We start from the raw sequence: 23,544 nt of genomic DNA, 5'->3' as shown, positions 1-23,544 counted from the left end.
GTTGCAGAAATCATTCATTCTGATCTTTTAGCACCAGTAATAAAGGAATTGAGGTTTAGTCTTATTCAGGGTGGAATTCGATAGGAGCACACAACAGTTGCTTAATGACTAAAAAAATCCTAAATACCTCTGCCCTGTGTCCCTTGTTGCCTGGCTTGCAATGAAGGACATCAGTGATAGCAGCACCTTCATCACTGGGAAAATAAGAAGGAAAAAATAAAGTCATTTCCACAAACAATTTACTTCAAGTAATTCAGGCAGACAGTTTATCTGATCTTTCATAGACTCTTTTTTCCTTACCATCCTGCTTTCCAACACGTTGCAATGTGCAGCTGGAATCTGTCACTAATTAGCCTCTTAACATGCCCTCTGTTATAAGCCTTAAAGGATTTGTTATCAAGCAGAGAAGTTCAGTTCCTTCTCATTGCTACAGAAAAGTAAAGCAGAACCCAACCCCACACCCTGCCCAGATCACGCTCCCTCCCTTTTCCCAGGACAGGGAATAACTGTCAGTTATCCTTTGAACAGCCAAATTCTCCAACAAAGACTCCTGGCACACAGCAGTTAAACCAATTTGTTCACTACCCTGAGACCAGTGCATTAAACTAAGCAGAGAAAATCGTTACCTTTAGGTTAATCAAGCCAGTATGAAAAGTGAGACAATCTGCTTTAGTACCTTTGGAGCAACTGCTGTTTCACAATGTGAGAGCACAACTTTGCTACCCTAATTCACCAAAGATTTCAGCTCAGGAAGTTCTGCGCTAGGCTGAATGCTGTATCAAGAAATTGGCAAAAGAAAAAAGAAAAAAAACTTTGTTCAGAAAAGTACTGATTTTATTGACTCAAACTGTATTTACACAACACATTCATATGTTCAATATCTTACAGAACTCTGTAAAAAACGTGACCAATAAAACTGCAGGAGACAGATCCAGACTGAACCAAGAACACACTGTAAGATATTTATCTGGGCATCCAGTTTCACTGTCAGTCTGACTGATCTTTGTAAATAATTCCTTTTAAAAATCAAAACGAAGGGTGAGGAGAAGAAGGATCAGCTCAAAAAGCTGACATCTCTACAAAGCTTGTTACACTTTGCAAGACCAGACTTTTGGCCAAGCATTCAACAATGCATTTTTTCTATGATTCTTTTTGGAAACAAGTCACATACAGGTGTATTTCAGATCAATAATCAAAATACTTTATTGGTTTTCTTTTTAATAAGCCTACATACGTTTGAATTAAAAATAAAAGACCAGTGCCATGAAGTTTGTGTGTGAATTTGAGATGTTTCAGCATTTGGGAGGTTCAGTTCTGGCTTTGCACTGCAGCTCAAATCCATTGTACGTTTCTTCAGCTGACAAATGAAAGATGATCTTTTACCGGTGAACTGATGGTACCGCATACTGGGAGTAGGATATCTTTGTCTCTTCACAGGACACCACTCCACCATCCATCTCTAATACAGTTTGGTTGAATAAATATTCGTTTGCTTTGGAAGTACAAACTAGGTGAGTTTATTTCTCTTCCAGAGTGCAAGTCAGCATCACCACACACTTTGCAGTTAAAATGGCAGCCCTCCTTTGATCTGCCTAACAACCTCTTCATCTGCTGTTACTTCTTTCTCTTTTTCACGTTTTTTGTTCCAGTCTTTCAGGCCTTCTGGCAGAGAAGTATCCTCATCCAAACTTCCCGTCCCTTCAACAAATTCTTCGTAAGTGGACTTCTCTGCAAATGGTCTTGGGCCAAGTAAGTCTACCATATCACTTTTATCAAGCACTTCCTTCTCCAGTAGTCGTAGGGCAACCTGCAATAGCAGTAAGTTACGTCACACAGTGCCATCACTTGTCTCTCCTTGCAAGGGTTTAAGGCAGCCTGGCCCGACATTAATTCACCACAGATTCATTTGATAAACAGGCTGCTCAGAGCATAATACCTCATTTCCCTTTTGTCAGGATTTATGTAGCGTTTTTTTTTCTTCAAGTCCTACTTAACAGGCTTGGCAAAACGCTCTCCTATGGGCACTGCTACTGTTATTTGTTACTTTAGAACAGCAGTCTTTCACTGCTGCCAAAAGGCTCCTGATGCAATATATTAAGCTATAGATCCAAATGAGCATACTATGCCAAGTGTTATAAGCTAAACAGAGCAGCACAAAACACTAATGTGTATAATGCACATGAGTAGTTCATAACCTTACTGGGTCACTGAGCATTCAGTGGAAACAGTGAACTCTTTTAGAATCATGACCTACCAAAACACCATTTACCAAATCCATACAGAACTTTCTTCTTGTCAATAAGCATAACAGATAAGTGCCCATTCTGGAAAGTGACTTTTTTGCTGTACTGGGCTTTCTGGTGTGGAGGAAAAGAATACGCACAAGGGTTGCCTCGACCACAGTAAGGTAGATCTCAAGCAGCAAGTGGGCATGGAAGGAAATAAAGCTTATGAGCTGGTGTCTGAACACAACTCACCTTCTCTACTTCTGCTTTCTTCTCAGTCAGAAGAGATAATGTCCTCTCATAAGCAATGTTAATAAGTGACCGAACTTCTTCATCTATCATTCTGGCAGTTGCCTCACTATAGGGTTTCTCTAATACCATGTCTCCTTGACGAGGGAGGTCGAAAGAAATCTGTCCAACTTTTTCATTCATACCAAACTGGACAATCTGAAAGTAGAGGAGAGATGGTGACATTTTAGGATATATTGATATAAATCTGGTAGATGGAATTGAAATCAGGGAGTCATTAACCTGCTGAAGAGAAATTTGAATCTTTTTTCAAGTCCCTACATCTTGCCTTACATCTTTGTGGAGACAATATGCTTAATACAAACATAAGTCTATACTTACTATTTTCTATTTGAAACTGGAGACACTGAAGGCCAGATAAAAATTAGCATTGCTAAGGATTTCATTAAACGTTAACTTCCAGAACTGAGAAAATAAGCAATCTACCAGAGACCAGCAAACGGCTGTGGTTTGGAAGTGGAGGATAAGGGCAATGTGTTGTGAAAGGGAAGAAGATCCCCTCTACAACGCCTCTCTTGCTCACCTTGAAAGCACCTTATTAAATGACAGCTTTTATGCTGATGCAGGAAGAGGAATAAGCATCTACACAGTATGTAGCTACAGTTAGATGAGTCACGACATTCTTAACATTACCTATCACTTACCTATGCTAAGTTAATAAGGTACAAAACATCTTAGCTGACAGCAAACAGTGCCAAAGTACAAGGTTTTCTGGATTTATATATCCACATAAATCCAAATTGGGTCTGAGCAATTTTAGAAGTAGCATCAGAATCAGATACATGTACTAAACTAACTTTTTAAGTACAGTTTTCACATGTATTTGAATGCAATGCACCATGCATGTTCCTGCAGGTGGATGGAGAACAGCGATCAGCTCACTGCAAGACTACAATATGACACCTGAGTCATCAGCATCTCTATACAACAGCAGCATAATGTTCAGTCACAGTCTTTTACTGAGATAGGCTTTTGACACACATAATTAAATCATATCCTTTACAAACATTAGCATTAAGTGGTAGAAAAGGAAACCAGTAAGTTTTCCTTAAGTATTACTTAAGCACACACCTGAGCATATGCACTCTGTGTCACCTTCTTCAAGTCATCTTGAGCACCGGTTGTAATTCTTCCAAAGAAGATTTGCTCAGATACACGTCCACCCAGTGTCATGCACATTCTGTCAAGTAGTTGCTCTTTGGTATAAAGATACTGTTCTTTGGGTAAATACTGAGCATAACCCAGTCCTTTACCACGAGGGATGATAGATACCTACAATCAAAATTAACACAATGCTAAATAGAGTTAAAAAAAAAAAAAGGTGTTCCTTGGTTTGACTAAATTTAATAGCACAACCTACACCATACTCACCCTTCAACTTTAATTCAGACATTATTTCCATTTACTGTTTGGCCCTCGTTGTGATTTATCCTTAAAAGCCCTGGCTAGCTCTAAACTGGAATTACAACTACTAGAATATTTGGAAAACAAAGGCGAGACCGCTGTAATACCTTTTGCAAAGACTGCATGGCATTTTTCAAACGTGTTAATTCAAATTCAGTTCTTTCAGTGATACATTCTGGGCTTTAAGTATTCCAGAACAGATACCACATTTCTCAATCAACAGAATTCCAAATAGACAGCTTCCATGTTTACTAATATTCCTCTTTGAGCAGTAAATTGCAGATGAAAAATATTAAGCTTGAAAACTAGACAACATTAAAAACACAACATCATAGCAAGGCTTAGGAGATTGGTCTGTTTTTCCCCTTATCTGCAACTTGCCAAGCTATGCAAACATTGATCAGCTCCTGGATGACTGTTTTTGTAGTTGTATTCCCTTCAGAGCTGTGCACCTGCACAATCTGCTAAGATTAACCTAAACAATGCATCTGCACTAAGAGCCTCAGAGAAAAAGCAGCTTTCAAATCAGGCAGTCTCGTGGGAACATCAAGCCCCTCTCATTTTCCAAGGCCGTTTTTACTACAAACCCCATAACACCCAGGTCAGAAAATACTTAAGAAAGTTACACAAAGTTAAATAAATCAAAATAGAACATTCACAAAGCCTTTTGTGAGATTACATATTTCAGTGCCCTCCCAGCATTGAGGGAAAACAAAACAACAACAAGGAAAAAAGGTGCTTCCTTTACCTTCAAAAGTGGGTCAGCATGTTCCAAAAACCATCCTGCAACTGCATGCCCTGCCTCATGATATGCTACTGTCTTTTTCTCTTCTGGTTGCAGAACTTGAGTTTTCTTTTCCAAGCCTTTATAAAAGACATTTCATTAATCCTTTCAGGCATATCTTTCTCCACTGGAATCCCTTATTTCCATTTAGAAACACAGTCAGCAATAGATAGATGGCACACATATACTCTACTGAAGAAATTAAATCTAAAACAAAACTAGCAACTTTTAGAAGTTTGTGGCTTTGAGGTTTTACAGTAACCTTGTCCCTTATTTGAAAGCTTAAGTTCTTAAGAATATTCAATTTTTTTTTTAAATGTAAAACATTTGCTCTTTAAAAATCCAGTCACTTTCTATATTATTTAAGGCTAGCAGCAATTAAAGGCATCACTAAATCCTAACAACTATTCCTCCTGTCATTTTGAATAACTTAGAAAGTGTCTTGATGGAACGTCTATTTCTGCTCCTTCTCCACTTCAGAAATCAGCAAAATAACCCAGTGACTTCTTTTCTCAATCTTAAGTATGTTTAAGAGGGAAGAACATGGCCTTTAAGAAGATTCAAAAAGTGGCCTCCATAAAAAGTGCTGATGAATGACTGATGTGATACACCTACCTCCAATCACTCTTTCAATTGCTTGCTCAAAATGCTTTTGGTTTATAGCATCTGAGAGATGCCGTGCAGCGATTAATGCAGCTTCATTACAAACATTAGCAATATCAGCACCTAAAGGCAGGAAAGGTATAAGTCATTTATCATTCTCACCAATTTTCTTTGTCTAGCATAAAAATATGCTTATCTATGATTATGTTTCCACAGATTCTCATGCAGCATAGAATTAAAGGTAACAAAATAATTTATTACACATACACAGCATTGTTTGAGATAGATTTAAATACACACACTATGGGGATAAGCATTAGGATTTTTCTCTTAGACAGTTACTGAACAGAGCTTACAACCAGTGAGGTGCTGGTTTGTACAGCAGGGTGCACTGCACCTGCTGGAAACTCTGTCTGCAACAGACTGAACTGCATTTAGTCACATTTAGACTTAGAGAAACGACTTTCCTACACATGGTTTGAGTACAGCTCAGACCCTGACATGAAAGGATTCATTCCAGAGACACACTGCTGGCTTCAAGCCATTCACTTCTTGTTAGCATTATTTATGGTAACACTACTAATCGTTTCAAAACAAGCAAAAAAACTCATCACTGCAGTTGCCAGAGATGTTGGCAATCAGATGTCAGAAAAAGTTTCATTAAAGACCACAGAAAGTGAAGAATTCATTATCAGTCAACACGGGTATCAATCAATTGGACAGAAGCCAAGAATGTAGGTTTCCACATTCATATCTAATTCAACAAAAGGTCTCAGTACATTTTTCAGGGACAAGATTCTACATTCAGAAACTCAAATTCCCTCAAAGAATGTTCATGAAAACTACTAGGAAGCATTTTGCATTGTTTTTGCAGAGCACGGTGGTATTAAGAGTTACCTACCTGAAAAACCAGGTGTTAGTGATGCAAGCTTTCTTGCGAGGTTATCTTTATCTAAGACTGTATCTAACTTCAGAGGCCTAAGGTGAACTTTGAAAATAGATGCTCTTCCTTTTATATCTGGAGGGCCTTTAAAATTAAAGAAATACACACTTTTACTTTTCACAAGTAAATAAGTGAGTATGGAGAATTTACATATGTAAATAGACAGTTACTTTAGTAGCATTCTACATAAGCAGAACTATAGCAATACAAATAAACTTACCAATGTAGATCTGTCTGTCAAAGCGTCCTGGTCTCATTAAAGCAGGGTCTAAAATATCTGGCCTGTTAGTACCTGCCAGAATTACAACATTTGTGGTGGTATTAAAGCCTGTGGAAGAAATTCAATAAAATCTGTGTAAAGGTAACTCCAAGAACCAGCAAACTACTGACTTTACAGGACCACAACAGTACTGGCAGTTAACAAAAATGATCTTAAATAGCTCCTTGTTCTAGAACACTGTCCAGCTTTTCACAAGTGAGAAATAGCCTTAGGCTCTGCTTTCTGTAGTGCTGTATCAAAACTTACTTCATCTTCAAAAGACTACAACAGATTAAGTTCCAAGTAAACTGCAGAACCAACATGGTTAGCTGTGTATATGTGCACACGCCTAAATATATTTTTAACAGACAAAGTGCAATCACACTTTATTTTTTGCTTATTCAACTTAGACGAAGTTATCAGATGCAGAACGATTGTTCTTCTTCCTGAACAAATTTTGGTAAACATCAGGCTGCAGCAGAATGAGTCACCATTACTCATTCTAGGAAGTCAGCGTGTCTCATTTTAGGAAACACTTGCTTCCTAATACAAATGCAATTTGTATTTAAAATGAACCCAGTGTTGGTTAACAGGTCGGAGAAGTGTACTAGTTCTTTCATTTGTGGTCCTCCCTCTGCTGCCATCTGCACACTTACGTCTTGCACTTAAAACTACAAACATTAATGCAGCGATGAACACAGTTGGCACATAAGTCACTAAGGACTTACATCCTTGCCACTGTAATGCAAAATTAGAAATTAAACATTTACCATCCATTTCTACTAGAAGCTGATTGAGTGTGTTCTCTTGTTCACTCTGTCCTCCAAAGTTGCCTCTTCCTCTCTTCCTTCCTACTGCATCTATTTCGTCAATGAAGAGGATGCATGGGGCATTTTTACGAGCAAGAGCAAATAAGTCTCGAACCTGAACAGGAGAAAAGAATACAAAAGAGTTAGCCACTGTCTGACAATGGTGCTGGGGCTGCTGAGGCAGTGGAAGGCACAGCAGTAACAATACCATTATCACTGACTACTACAGTAAGAATCACTCAGCCAGCTTCTAAAGCAATACTGCTACACCACAGCAGCCACTCAGAAAGAATCGCTGATATTGAGGCCTCTTGGTTGAGGGTTTCTTTCTCAATCCATAAATTAAGAACGTAAATAAAATAAAACACAAATAAAACAAGCCTTAAGAAATAACGACTTTCCCTGAACAATTATAGCTTCCATATCAACACTAAAATCCCACAAAGATTTAAAGCAATCTCTCTTTCAAGCTCTTTTTTTAATGCATAGTACAAGTAGAAATGCACATGAATAAGCACTCTCTGACATGGTAGTTCTTCAGATCAAGGAAATAAAATCTTTCAGGTTTTCCTGCAGTTAGGACAGAGCGCTGTCACTCGTACAGTGAGCTTAAGGCTCACTTGTAAGTGCACACTATTGTGCTCTAACAATACTCTGTTCAAAAGTATTGACTCTTAGTCATCTTGACTCTCCATTACATAGGCCAGGAAAACTGAATTCACCTCCAAGTATTTATTTCGTAATTAAATTAAATTCTAGAAGTCTGTAAAAGATGGCTAACACATGAGCAAATGTCTACAATCTCCAAGCCCTTTCATCCCCCCAGCAAGTAAGATACTGTCTACCAAACCCTACTGTAGTAGTTACACCACAAATAGGTGGTTACAATATTCTGCTTGCAAAAACATCAGAAGGACTTCATTAAAACCAGCTCTGCAAGTTCACAGACCTGAGTGATATAAACTGGAACAACCCAGGAAATTAAAAATCACAGAGGGAATAAGAATTATACGCAGCTCAGAGCTTTAATACTTTGTACATTACAGACACCAACTAGAATAGATGTCTCAAAAAGACACGTAGGGTGCAGAAGATGGGAAGTGATGCACATTTTGGACAGCATGGCATCTTGTGGAAACTCATCCACGTTTGTCAGCAAAGTTTGGAAAAAATAAAGTACAAAGAATAAGAACATGAAGGAATGTGATGAACAAAGAAAAAGAATCAGATGTTCAAAGTGAACTCCCATCTTTTGGTCTGAAAGAGTGATTCAAAATTGAACATCTATTTTTCAGGAGCAAGAGAATTAAGAAACCACAAAGGAACGAAGGCTCTTTTAACTCCAGCATATCCTGATTTACCATAGATTTAGCATTGTTGATAACTGTCTGATTTATCAAATTCATTTAAAATGAAACAAAACCACTCTCTCACAATGTACTGAATGGTAACCAAAAATTATCAACAGTGTTGAAACACAGCTGTAGCAACACCTGCTATATCAACAGATGTCACTTACTGCTAAGAGGCAATAAGTACACCTGCACAGGTCAAGACAAAAAGGTTAAGATACTTTGCTTTGGGGCTATTCAGGTTTATGTTAACAGTTAATGACAATACAGCTTGAGTACCATTAACATTTCTAGATACCTAACACTTTCCTGGAGGATACAGATCTGCCTCTTTTGTTACAGTTTCTTAGTGAAGTCCTTCCCACCACAGGTTTTTTCCAGCTCCCACCCATCCTACTGATATTACCAGTATTTTCATATGGTAACTATGTTGGAAAGGTATAAGGTTTTTACCACCACGTCATAATTTCCTACCTGTATTTCCTTTCTTTGTCTATACCCTTCCCCCATCACAGCAGTACCATTTGAGATTTCCTTATATATTTTCAGTTTCACTCTGCATCCTCACTGGAACCTCCCCTCCCAAAACAGATTCCACATTAAAACATCTGAATGTCTCCTGTTCTCTCATTTGCAAGCTCTATACCTTCTTCTCTTCCTTCTTCTCTTTAACATTAGATCCAGAATTGCCTGCCTTCAATCATCTTCTCCCATCTGTATTACTGTAAGAAGTCCTTCAGAACACCATCAGATATACCTCCAGGTAGCAGGAGGAATATACTCAAGGAAAAACTGGAAAAGCTTCACCACAAGCCTCCAATAAATCCATCCATGTGAAAATTGCAGTTTATCAAGACTTTAGGGATCTTAATCAAAATTAACTTCCCTCAAATTCTCAAGAACAATGTCAGCCCGAAAATATTCTTTGTGAGGCTTATGACAAGATGGTTAAGAGTTTGGTGAAGGTATGAGCTAGTTGGAATAGGACATAACTTTGGTCATTTTAGGGAGTCCTGTTTTTCCAGCCACACAAAACACTTCCAGCAACTTATTTCTAGAACATATTTAATCAGCAGATGTGTGTCCTCCTTTCCTAAGGACAAGGAAAGGAGTCTTTTTTGACAAAAAGACAAGACTTCAAACTGAATGTCTGAAATACAGTAGAAAAAAAAGTAATATGGAAGTGCTGGAACAGAGCTAATGCTTTCCACTTAAAATAGCTCATTAAAATGTATTAAGGCAAAACATCAAAACTGTAGACGATATATTTGGTTATTTAAATCACGTGATCTCCAGAAATTAAAACACCATAATCCTTGGGCTCCTATTTCAATCAGAAGCTCATCTATGCGTCCCAAGACAACTATATTTAAGAGTTTGACACTGCAAAGAAAACATTCTTCAGAGAAATATGTGAATGACTTAGAGCAGAAAGAGACATCCATACAGCAGTGGCCAAACGAGGTATGTATTTCTGATCCAGCTAGTGTGTTCACTTTGGAGCAGCTCTCTTCAAGCTCTTGGTTCCGGTTTTCTTTTTTTAATTCTTTTCCCCACCAAGTTGCTGCAAAGAAGTACATCCTTAGGGCCCAGACAACCTCTCATCAGTACTTAACTACACTTCTTCCTTTTATGAAAGTCATCTCTGTGCTCCTCCTTGTGTTTAGGCAAGCATCTAGTATCACTTACAAGGTAATCTGCATAGATTAAGTGACTTAAAGATAAAGTTGTTATTAAAGCCTGAATCTATCATCAAACTGCCCACAAACCTTGACAAAGACCCTTCAACAACCACCACAAATAAAACACCAAGGTCAAAGACTTACCCGAGCTGGGCCCACACCAACAAACATCTCCAAGAATTCAGAGCCATTGACTGTGATAAACGGCACGTTGGCTTCTCCAGCAGTAGCTTTAGCTAGAAGTGTTTTTCCAGTGCCTGGAGGACCAGTCAGAATTGCCCCCTGCAAAAAAAGCAGACATTTTCCTTACAAAAACAATACAACTATGAAATACCCTACTTAAAGATCTTCAAAGCCATCAGTCTAATGGTTTTCCCTCTACTGCAGTAAAAATGGTGTGAGAAAAGAGACTGAAACATGATCTGTCATTTAAACCACCATAAAAGGTAAAAAAAAAAAATAGCTCCAGCATTGCCATGCTGACTCAGAAATATGGGCACAGCGATTTCTTCATCTAACAATTAAAAAAACAGTGGCCTGCTGCCACCTGGGCTGCCACTACAGCAAAGTCAAGAAGCGATAGGCAATTCTATAACCATTACATACAACCATGGAAGACATGTATCTTGCGTATAATTTCTGATTTGCACAAACAGATGAAATATTCTATCAAAAAATTTTCTGGCGCTATAATTATTCTGCTGGCATTTAACGTCTATTACTTTTTTTGCCTTCCCAACTGTGAGAAGTTAGAAAGCACTGCCTGCATAAACATTCATGGTCCAGTTCAACCATCTCTTAAGTCATCACTTCGTTACCTTTGGAATTTTTGCTCCCAGATCCTCATACTGCTTGGGATTTTTCAGAAAGTTAACAAACTCCATTATCTCTAATTTGGCCTCCTCACAGCCAGCTACGTCTTTGAATTTGACATCTATCTCATCCTTTAGGACTTTGGCTGTGGTTTCACCAACACTGAAAAGTCCACCCATTCCACGCCCTCCTCGGCCTAAGCCTGCAGGACCTCTTCTTAAGGTGTACAATAAGGAACCAATAATAAGGATTGTAGGCAGCAAACTCAGGAGAAATGACCTGTGAAGAAAAACAAAAAGCAGAAAGCCAAACGTTACAATAATCCATTTCTGAGCACAGCATGTACAGGACATCAGTTTTATCATAAGCAAACCTAAATGAATTCAGAACTAACACTCCAGGGCTTGCAAAGATATCGCAAATGCTACTCTACAAGATGTTCACATTGGGAAATAAAATGCATTTGAGAAGAAAAAAAAGATATGGATACAGAAGTCAAAACAAGAAAAAAAACTTCTAACTGTAACTAAGAGTTGGAGTTAATTTTTCATTGCTGTCCTCTCTTACCAACTGCTGGAAAACATAAAATTGGAAGACTCTGAAGGTAACACATTCCTACTCTTGATGCTTAACAAGCAACAGTTTTGTCCTTTCTTCTTAAACCAACATTTTCAAGTGACAGCAATAAGTACACAGAGGAAAACTGCATTCCCTAGTAAACAGAAGCAGCTTATTTTATGTGCCACCCTTTAAAGATAAATTAATGGGACTTGTAAGGAAATGGTTGTTTTTATCAAAGTCAGCTGTATTAGGTAACATATCATCAGTATATGCTATACCTTCAAGCAGAAAATTCCCAAAAATACATACTCGCTTTTGTTTCCCCAGGTCTTTCTCAATTTCTGCATTTCCTTCTGTCAGTGTTTGTTTCCCTACCCCAAGGCTACAGCCTTGTTCTGATTGCTCAGTTACCCACCATCCCACACAGTCTGTCCTCCAACTTCCTAGCATGGCCCTGTAAGGACTGAAAATCCTAATACTAAAACAGGTCTCATTATTGCAGTATTGGAGCACTTCAGTTCTTCCTCAGGTAAAAACAGCTCACAAGACATTCTCTCAACTCTCAGCAACAATAAAATCCTAAGGAGACAGCATTACTACCACAGCTTCTCACACAAGATTTTCACGCTCAGAATTTTAGGATGAAAAAGAGAAGTTGGATAATCACTACATTATGGAATTAAGCAGATTCTGAATCTGTGATGATACAGCTGCTGCTCAGTTACAGAAGATCAATAAAGAATACAAATCTTAAAGTATTAGAACCACTACTCCCTAATGGGTCAGCAACAACGCCATATATCAGATGCGCTATTTTTCTTAAACAACTTGGTGATTAAAAGCATGATACACCTTCCAGCTCCTGAAAACAGGCACAATAATGTAATGCCCTTAATCACCAATACTTTGCCTTTTTGCAAGGCTTCTGTCAAGTTTACAGGCAGAAAATAATGTCTCTTACAGCTTAGTCAATAGACTGCCATTCTATGCTATGTTTTGTACTCTCAAAAGTCTCTAAGCACCATCTCTGGAGCATTACTGCTGTATCTTGCTGATTCCTCCTCAAGTCTAGGCCATTTGAAGGGTTTTAATGAAGGAAGGGTTAACTGTGAACAGAAATATGTATGTACTAGGATTTTTACACAATTAATGTACTGAACAGGTCCTCATACAGTTAACTTTCACAAATAAAACCAAGATGACTACTGTTCTGATAATACTGCCACCCAGTGTAAAACAGGGTGAGTGTCTTACAACCCTACTCTGGAGACAATTTCTTATCAAAGATACTTTAAAATCAAAAAGAACAAAACATGCTTCTTACCCATCACTCTCTGTTGAGTAGACTACAGGCAACCTGTTCTCCACTTCTATACCCAGGTCTTGCTGCACAGTTTCAAGATTTCGTTCGAAAGTGTCCACACTACCGATATTAAACCAGACATACTGCTAAAAAAAAGAGCAGAGATCACCACAAAGTGCCCTATCTCACCTCAGCTTCATTTTAAGCCAACTTCTAGCACATACTCTAGTAAATCTCAGAACATAATCAGAACAAAACATTACTTTAAGTTGCCTTATAAAGTAAATAACCAATGGAAGATGTGTCTAATAAATCTAAGTCTTACCAACTTGGACTCCATATTTGTTATTGCTTCTACAGAAACCACACATAAAAGTTCCTGTGAACTTTAAGTTGATTGAAATTCTGACCCTTCCTCCATGAAAAAACGGAAGGAGAAGTATTTAGAAGATAATACATAAGCAGGTATTCAGAAGAGAATTACACATAATCAGAATAAAAGACAGCACTGAACCAGCAAAAACAGCAATCATACAACCTACTATTCCACTACAAGATCGCAGCCTTCCTGGTAAAGAAAAGCAATTATATACATTTGGAATCCATATTAGCTTTAAAATTAAACGTATTCACAAAAGACAGTAAGAAATTATTATATACCTGAAAAACAATCCAGATTCTACTTTTAAACACAGATGATTGGGTCTGTTTCATGAGAATCTCCCCTTTTGCACCATGACCTGCCTGACTTGCCCCTACTTACTCTAATGTTGGAGAGAAAAATGTAACCCTAAGTATTAACTGATTGAGAAACTAAGGCAACGGATGGTATGTGGGCTAAAGAGTAGGTGGATAAATAAGTTGCACTGAAACCCACAGATGAAGTAATTGCTGCAGATTTCACCCTACCCTGGAGGGACCTGCAGACCTTGTTTCAGAAAGTCAATTAAAAAGCTCAACAAAACCCTAAACAAACAACCTATCACCAATTAATGTAATGACGTAAAGCTTCTCTAACCTATGAAACAGTAAAAAGATCATGACAATAAGAGTCAATCACCTGCACACTGAAAAGGTCTGAAATTGGCAGAGAGTGTGCTCAGAACAAAAGTTTTCATGTTTATGAATATGAGCTTTATGTTTATTTTTTCAATGGGTCTCAGCTTCCAAGTATTATTCTTTGGAGAACCTTTATCTTCATCAGCCTATTCTGGGTTATATTACTAGGAAAAGTAACCCACTGAAAAAAGCGCGTTTCTCAAGAATAAGAGCTGGTAGCTTAAGCTTGAAAGCCCACAGTATCAAACAGAGAAAATTATGTTCCCTTATATCTAACTATCTAAAAGCAGTCTGGGACAGAAAAGATCCAAATGTATGTTTAAGACTCGTAATATTCTTGAGCAGACAGAAAACTGTCATTAGAAATACAGAATCTTCAGTAATTTCTCACTCCTTCTGTCTGTATAAATATATAGACAGTATTAAGGGCATGGTGCAGGAAAAAAACTATTCGGCATAGTTTTGAGATATTTGTGGCAAAACATAGCAAAGTGAAAACACCATGTAAGATAATGTAACAGTAAGGTAAAAAACATATTTTAGATTAAAAGACAATTAATGGTCTGAAGTTCCCTGCATCAACCTTTATCAAAAAAGACTGCCTTATTCATTCTGAAGTCTTATGTAAATGTATTAGAAACGTTTACCCATTCATGAGGAGACTTTCCTGGCACAAAGATCACTCTAACAAAGCGCTTGTTCACCACCTCCAGCCTGTCCACCTGTGGAAGGAAAGAACAAAACCTGTCACCTGTTAAGTCTACTGACTCTATCTACACTTCCATCACAGCTGCATATGCCAGATATGAACCTGTTCTTCTAGTAAGAAAAAAAACCAAACACATTGTAGATCAAGACGTTTCCAGAAGATACCATTTGTGTTACACAAATTATCCAATTTTTAACTCTATTTAAGATACGCTAAAGTTTCTAAGTAAACTGTGCTGTTTCAGATGTATACAGTGAGTTCTACACTCCCACATGCTTTTGTTTGGTAGCTTTATCTAAAAACAGAAAATCTCAAACTAGTCTTAAACTGATCACAGCTAGAAACAGTAAAAGCTCCTCTCCACTCCAAACTTGCATACTAACAATGCCAATAACTAAGAAAGTATTGCCAATGAATTTCTTTCAGTGACAAATCAATTTAATTCCAGTGTAACGAAGCAAGTATATAACTGGTAAACAACGAATATTAGCACAGCAAGGTTACCCGAGTATCTTTGTTATAGACAGTGTGTAACGCCAGTGCGCTTATGTTTTCTCCACACTAACCTGGTCACTACTATGGCAATCGACAGCTTTTGATGAGTACATTTTTAGCTTATTGGAATATCCAGACTATATCTTACAGAGGCCCGAGAGACTTCACTTTATGCAACAAGCTACTTTCATAACGCTCTTCTGCAACCATGGTCCAACTTCATCAACTGGTACTGATAAACTTTTTTCTTTTTCTTTTTTTTTAAACTGAGCTGGTGTTTTAGCTGCTGTATAAGCATGGCCAGCATGGTTCCATTCCACAAGGTGTACACATAATTGCCAACTAAGAACAGAACTTCCAGATGCAGCCTGGGCAGAATGGCTGAAGCAAAAAGAGCAGCTCTGCATTGAGCATTAAGACAGAGGAAAGGTAGGACAGAATCTGCTTAGCAGTTTATCACAGCAACAAAGGAGCAGAAAACACACTGTTAACTCAAAATCCCAGGTCTGGAATGCAGAGGAGGAAGCAAGCCTGTGTTTTTCTAGCCTGCAGGAAAGGCTACAAACATGGAAATAAGAGAGACTTGCATTTGTGGCTCACGAGGTGGAACAGGCCTGTATAAAACACTCAAAATCCTGCACTTCAGGGCATTACCAACCTACTACTCCAAGTGTAGAAAGATGTCAAGTTAAGCAGAGAGATATTACACTGATGACAGAATTGACTGCTCCAGAAGTAGCTCTACGTAAGAAGGAAAGAAATAAAAGGAAAAAGCAAGTAAATGAGACTATTTTATAGTATGGTTAAGCCAATTCACTGTCTCTGAAAGGAATTCTTTCTTTTCCCACCCTCATCTTTCTGTTAGCACCACTGCTACTCAGATCCATGGTGACCTACTAATATAAGGAATGAAAAAGCAGAAGTCCTCCCATCCCCAGCAGGGCTAACGAAAGCGTTTAGGGTTAGGAATAAGCTTCTCCTGAGGGCACCTGGCACATCTGCTTAAATCATTAAATCAACTATAATCCCACCCCGAAACACTGAAGCTACACTGCCTCTGAGCTAGGAGAAACACGAGCTGTTCAATTGAGAAGCTCTACTCTGAGCTGTCCATTCCCTCTGCTTTCTTGAACAGACATAAGCCTTCATACAACCACATGGACATCATACAGGGAACTGATGAAGATGAAAGCTAATTGTTTTCTCTTGAGCTAGTTCTTACTGCACAGCTACATAAATACAAACATAAGCAGGGAGGCAGAAAGGAGCACCTTCAGCACACTGATCTGTCATTTTGATTCCTTACTACTCACCACTCCTTTAGAAAGGTAGTTATTAACAAAGTCTTTCCAGGTGATTTCTCTCCCAGGGACCCTGAAGAAGAAGTAATATACAACCATCGTCCAGAAAAATGAACTTCCCACTACGTACATACGGAACTCCCTGACATCCCAAGGAATGTCACCCTAGGGGGAGAAAGAAGCAAGTTTTAGAACATACAATGCAGTAAGTAAGTAACAAACAGATTCCAGTATCTATTTGAGTTATCTTCCCTGCACTCAAGGTTACCACAGAGAATGTCAATTAAGATAACATTCTGCCATACTAACATGTTTCAGTTGCTTCAGGTATAACTGAGGAATGGCAAACTTAGTGGAAAAAAACACTGTTCCACAAACAGTAGCTGCACATTCTTCATTTATTAAGAACTTTAAAAGAAAGAGTTCTGTCATCTGTTATATGACCTTTCCCCTCCATTTAGATACAATTTTCCCCTCACTATATACAAAGCCTACAAAAAAACAGAAAATGGGAGGAAGAAAAAATTTACACACCTCAAGAACACCTCAAAATCAGAACAATATTCTTACATTGCTAGATGCTATAATCTTCGTGCTATAGCTAATGACAATAAGCATACATTACCAAATTAAGCTTATGCAAGTGTTCCACCAGAGTCAGAATGGCTGACAGTGAACTTGTTCAGCTTGTTTAACAAGCACTGACATTTTCAGACAAAATACTTAAAAGCCTGAGGCTCCACTATAGAAATACAGGGTATGAGCAACCATATTCATATACCTTAACATTCCATTAAGGTTCCTGAACCAGTTAAAGAGTTGGATGCCTCTGAAGGTACATACAAACAAGCATTTATGAAAGGCAGTGAGTGGGGGTGCCACCTAGAGCCGTTTACTATGAAATACAAGACACAGGAGGCCTAAGAAGTACTTAGGCAATCAGAAAAATGTCCCTAGAAAGCAAAAAAAAAGCACACCAGGTTACTTCAAGACAGTTAATATCAAAAAGAAAGATATTTTAAGGTCAAGACCTTCTGCAATCTGGTCCACCAGTTAGTATCTTCTTTCTTGCCACCTTTCTTCCCACCACTGCCGCCTCCTCCACTACCAGTCCCACTTGGCTGTCGGGCACCAGCTTGCTTTGCTTCTAAGGGAAAACAGAACAACAAAAAGCATATCTTTATATCTTATAGCAATCTCACTCTAGTTTTATTTTAGCTTTAACATTAAAGAGGCCTGCAAAATGAACTAGCTTACTATGCTTCCATAGAGGAAATGGAACTACATACAACTGTTTAACACTCCAGAGACAAGCGTAGCACAGCACTACGCTGCCACCACCAAGTCCTCTTTATACGTGCTTGGTTCTTAGCTGAAGAATTGGTTCTGGATTCCCACCCAGAATGACAATTCTGATTATTCCACTTAACAGAATCTGTTCAAGCTTGGTCAAAGAAAAGTTGAGAACTAAACACACATCATATCTGAATGCACAACCATATCAACTAATAGGAAAACAAGAACTTAAGGGCAAGCAGTTTAACAAAAGAATGAGAGAAAATGAGCATTATTTCAGAAGATACACAGTACATGAAAGGAAAACAACGTTTAAAGACAAGTCAGTTTGTAATTTCAAACTAACCTGAAAAATAAACAAAAAAGCCCAAACCCAATGTAAAGCTACAATCTAACATGATGAATAACACCCGAAAAACAGAGAACTGCAATCAAATGGCCTTTTGTACCTTTTGTTTCTCCAGCCGAACCTTTAGTTCCATTAGGTTTCTTCCCATTGGGAAAATATTTTTCAAATCCTATCAAGAGTTAAAAAGCAAATAATTATCTTTTAGTTTACAACATTACATTTCAGTAGTTACAAGCTGAATGTATACAAGGTAAAACAAGAAGTAAGCAATACATTAACTGTAGAATACAGTCTTGTTCTTGTCCTTTGGCTGAAGAGCTCTATCAGGTTCCCAAAAATAAATCTTATGGTATTGATACTGAAAAGCTCGTGTATATTTAATAGCTTAAAGCTGTCCTTTAAACCAGAGACAGACAAGCTTAGCTCAACAGGAAATAGCGTTGCACAGTGTTAAGCTGAACAAACTGCAGTCAGCTCTGTTTATGGATAAAAATACTATAAATCACTGCTCCACCTCAGGATTAATGGCTTAATTAATTAATGGATTGATAAAAGAGCTTACTGCCCTGTACACAATAAACCTAAGTGGCACATGAGCACTGTCCTCAGCAGCCTGCTTCACTCCAGTGATCAAAGTTGCAGTCACCTTTGGGAGGTTGTGAGAAGAGCCTTCTGCAAGCAGCAATGACACTTGCCAAGACTGTCCCTCTGTCAGTTGTAACACCGCTGGAAACACTTTCACGAAGCTGAAAGGTGAAAAATAAACTTAAGCAGCAGGAATGAATGATACACACAATGCTGAGGCACTCTGTGAAAGAACTACAACCCTTTCCCTGTAGTTAAGACCCCCTCAGAACCAAAAGGAACGCATCAGGCATTATCTATGTCCAGCTAAGAAACCAAAGCAGAGAGGAACGATGCTTCAAAGAGTAGGACCCAAACCCCTGTGTAGGTACAGATCTACTTTAAACTACTGCAGCTTAATCCAAAAAGACTATCTACTGATATTTGCCATTTAAATGCAGTGAAGGAAATACAAGCATTTTAAAAGAAAGCTTTAGAAATTGTAATAAAATACTTTAAAATGGAGTAGAGTGCAATGTTATCACACAGTTCAAGCTCCATTTCTTCAAGGACATATTTTAGATAAAAGAAAATCCAAGCTTTCCCCCCCATCTCCAAAAAAACTGTTCATATCAAGACTTCCCCACAGACCAAACAGCATTAAGTTTCCTAATAAAAACTATTTCGGCCTCCATTTCCTTATATTCCAAAAGAGTGCTCAGACTCCTGCTTTTTTGGATCAGAAGTTATTTGTATGAGAATGAATAGAAAAAAAAAATAATCAGAGGAAGGTCCTGAAAACTCGTGGTATTCAGACAAGAGAGCAAACATCCATCTAGTCTAAAAAACCTGGGACTACATTTATGAAGTAAGCCTCAATGTTAGGATCCCCATGTAACAACTGTTAAAATTGGAATATAATAGTTTTAAACAAAACCTATGCATTAAGACAAACATGAAAGGTACTGAATTCACAGAATCACAGAATGACCCAGGTTGGAAGGGACCTCAAGGATCATGTAGTTCCAACCCCCCTGCCTGGCAGGGCCACCAAACATACACCTTTACTAGATCAGGTTGCCCAGGGCCCCGTCCAACCTGGCCTTGAACACCTCCAAGGACGGGGCATCCACAACCTCCCTGGGCAGCCTGTTCCAGGGCCTAACCACTCTCCTAGTGAAGAACTTCCCCCTGACATCCAACCTAAATCTTCCCTCTTTCAATTTAAAACCATTTCCCCGTGTCCTGCTATTGTCAGCCCTTTCAAAGAGTTTACTCCCCTCCTGGATGTAAGTTCCCTTCAGGTATTGAAAGGCTGCAATTCCACACCCAAATTACTCTAGGAACACTGGCATATCGTCAGTTCTGATCTTCCACAAGTCTTCTGCCTGGGAGCTTATTAACAGACCGAACCTACCGTGAGCAGTCATCTAGTTCCACCTGCTGGAACCAAGAAGAATGTCACAATGTCTTTGTCACCTGCTTTTGCGATAGACTGTGGTAAAGAAGAATTCTTGGGCCCCTCAATGAAGCCATTGCAGGTCCTTGAAAAAAAGTCTGATTGTGGAAATTCAGAAGGATATTTTGCATGTAACACACTTACAGCATGGGTGGCCTGGAGAACAGCTTATCTAGAGAGCAGTTCCCAAGGTCAATACTCGATCACCTCCACCAGGAGCAATAGCATGTGTGCTCCTGGAAGAGGCTTTGGGACAACTGGAATGAATCTCTATGGGCACAAAAACACACAACTGAAAGTCATGTCCAAAACAGAACAGAAGCCACTATGCCGCCAGCCTCCTATAGCAACAAAAAATTAAGTTTTATTTATTCTACAAGCTCAGATTGTTTTATCTGGAGTGAATGTTTCTGGATAGTCCTGTCTCATTAGAAATAAAAGGGAACTGCTTGTTTTGGACTGTTTTAAGTAGGCCAAATCCAACTGCCTGGTGTGGCGGGGCCAGCATAGAATTATTACAGCCTTAATTCACACTTCTATCAGATTTCAAGTTAGAGAGGGAGGGAGTCATGCAGAGAGAGGGAAGAAGTAGCCAACACAGCTACGGGGGTAAACCTCATGAATACAACTGGTTTATTGATGGACAGTCTCGACAGATCCTAAGATCTATGAGGAATAACTTGACAAGCAACTACCATTTATTATGGAGCAGCGAGTGTTTTAAAGTTGATTTTGTGAGACGAGGAAAGAACCAACTTCATGGCACATTCAGTACATCACCTGACTGACTGACAGCACGCTTTTATACCACATACTGACTCATCACAACCTATTCCCTGCAAACGCAGTTTCCTTTCACCATTTCATTCCAGAAAAGCAGAAGTTGGTAGAACCACTCTGCAATGGCAATGACCAATTGGAGTTATTTTTCACAAGGTAAATCACCAAGATGAAAGCTGATCATATCGATTTTGATACAGGAGCTGTCCTCGAGCTGGAAATGACTTCACAGACTTCATCCATCTTTGTTTGCTTTACATCAAGGATACAAAAAGCAAGAATAGAAAATCCACACTTTAAGTTATGTAAATAAAGGGACAAAACCACAGTAATTCAGGACAGTTACAAGTTTCAAGCTTTATCCATATACAAATTCCAATTTGTAGTTCTTAAAGAAAGAAAATGCGGTCAGAAGTTTTCTCCAGTAACTAACCGTGACTGAGATACTATACAAGAGCATGCTGAAGAAAAAGAAAGCTAAAAATAAATCAATTTAATTTCAGGTAAGTTACTTATCTTGTTTTGCCAAAATACATTTCATAGAATCATAGAATTACCCAGGTTGGAAAAGACCTTGAAGATCATCAAGTCCAACCGCAGCCTAACCAGAACCCTAACTCTAACAACCCTACACTAAATCATATCCCTGAGCACCACATCCAAACGGCTCTTAAACACAACCAGGGATGGCGATTCAACCACCTCCCTGGGAGCCTATTCCAGTACCTAACGAACCCTTCTGTGAAGAAGTTGTTCCTAATATCCAACCTAAACTTGCCCTGGTGCAACTTGAGGCCATTTGTTGTTATATCCTTGTTTTGCTACCTATACAAACACATGGATGCTAGAATGAGTGTGAAGTTCTCCCCATAGCTCCCTTCACAGAATCATAGCAACATTAAGGTTGGAAAAGACCACTAAGATCACCCAGCCCAAACATCAATCCATCCTCATCATATCTGCTAAACCACGTCCCTCAGTGCCACATCCACACAGTTACTTATAGTGATAATGACTCCAACAGCTCCCTGCACAGTCTGTGTCACTGCCTCACCACTTTCTCTTAGAATGAATTTTCCCTAATATCCAATTTGAATCTTCCCTGGAGCAACACAAGGCCAATTTCTCTTGTCCTACTGCCAGTTACCTGGGAGAAGAGCCTGACCCCCACCTCACCACAACCTCCCTTCATGTTGTGCAGAGAGCAATAAGGTCTCCCCTGAGCCTCCTCTTCTCCACACTGAACAAACCCAGCTCCCTCAGCTGCTCCTCATAAGACCTGTGCTCCAGACCCCTCACAGCTTCACTGCCCTTCTCTAGCCACGCTCAATATCTTTCTTGTAGTGAGGGACCCAGAACTGAACACAGCACTCAAGGTGCAGTCTCATTGCTGCAGAGTACAGAGGGATGATCACCTCTCTGCTCCTATGCGATTTCTTCACTCCATTCCAAATAAGAATCTATTACACTCTACTGACTATAATGAGAAGCAGTCTTCAGACAAAACAGCAGCATTACTAGTTGTTTTTTGTGGTTTTGTTTCGTTTTTTCCCTCCTAACGATGACCAAACAAACACAGTGCCCACATTAAAACTAGAAACTCACTAATCGTTAGGATGAGTCACCAACACCCCTGTGCGTGCTCCTCTCAGAGTGACTCCATTCCACACAGACAACCAGCAGGCAAAGAGCTGCCGCAGCTCTCCCACCTCAACACAGCACCTTGTTTCAGCTATTCACAAAATCACAAAATTGCAGGGGTTGGAAGGGACCTCTAGAGATCATCGAGTCCAACCCCCCTGCCAAAGCAGGCTCCCTACACCACGTCACACAGGTAGGCGTCCAGGCGGGTCTTGAGTATCTCCAGAGAAGAAGACTCCACCACCTCCCTGGGCAAAGAAGGAGACTCCACCACCTTCTATTGCTGACTCAGACGCAGGGAAGCACCAACCACCTTTCCCCAAGCATTACCACAGGCCTGCAGCTAGTTTTCCTGTGATGCCGGGGCCGAGGAGGGTAACGCCCACCCTCAAACCGAGCCCTGCTAGCACCAGAATCACACAAATCACACAGAATCACGGAATGACCCGGGTTGGAAGGGACCTCAAGGATCATGTAGTTCCAACCCCCCTGCCTGGCAGGGCCACCAAACACACACATTTACTAGATCAGGCTGCCCAAGGCCCCGTCCAACCTGGCCTTGAAACCACTCAGCGCTCACCACCCGCCTCAATGTTCCCAACCCGCAGCCCCCTCCAGGCCCGTTGGCACGCAGAGCCCGCGGCCCGTCTCTCACCTGCGCCAGGCAGGGCCGAGGCGGCAGCAGCCCCCTCCCGCACAGCAGCTGCTGCAGCAGCACCCCGGGCAGCCTCCGCCCGCCGCCCAGCGCCAGCAGCAGGTAGCGCTGAGCCATGGCCCACAACGGCCCGTCCCGTGGCCGCCGCTCCGCCGTCACCCCGCCACCCCGCCCCCAACGCTACGTCCG

General features: G+C 39.7%; 1 protein-coding gene across 3 annotated transcripts; it reads right to left on the bottom strand.

The window, feature by feature from the left end:
- Positions 1-816: 816 nt before the first annotated feature.
- Positions 817-23,540, bottom strand: AFG3L2 (AFG3 like matrix AAA peptidase subunit 2). 3 transcript variants are annotated; one of them, XM_015855238.2, is made up of 17 exons: positions 23,356-23,540; positions 18,903-19,002; positions 18,357-18,425; positions 17,643-17,758; positions 16,624-16,776; positions 14,754-14,828; positions 13,069-13,193; positions 11,189-11,462; positions 10,515-10,652; positions 7,298-7,451; positions 6,489-6,596; positions 6,227-6,352; positions 5,338-5,448; positions 4,687-4,802; positions 3,606-3,806; positions 2,478-2,672; positions 817-1,807 (listed from the first exon to the last, which is right to left on the bottom strand). In XM_015855238.2, exons 1-17 carry the CDS (start codon positions 23,470-23,472, stop codon positions 1,565-1,567), a joined length of 2,421 nt encoding a protein of 806 aa, XP_015710724.1. In that variant the 5' UTR covers positions 23,473-23,540; the 3' UTR covers positions 817-1,564. The 3 variants fall into 3 exon arrangements, with proteins under 3 accessions (XP_015710724.1, XP_015710725.1, XP_032298512.1); XM_015855239.2 differs by having other exon boundaries at positions 13,069-13,190; XM_032442621.1 differs by lacking the exons at positions 17,643-17,758; positions 18,357-18,425; positions 18,903-19,002; positions 23,356-23,540 and adding an exon at positions 17,393-17,507.
- Between the last annotated feature and the right edge of the window lie 4 nt (positions 23,541-23,544).

The sequence above is a fragment of the Coturnix japonica genome, chromosome 2 (assembly GCF_001577835.2).
Source record: "Coturnix japonica isolate 7356 chromosome 2, Coturnix japonica 2.1, whole genome shotgun sequence".
NCBI classification, from domain to species: Eukaryota; Metazoa; Chordata; class Aves; order Galliformes; family Phasianidae; genus Coturnix; species Coturnix japonica.
This window is presented reverse-complemented; position numbering and strand designations above follow the sequence as displayed.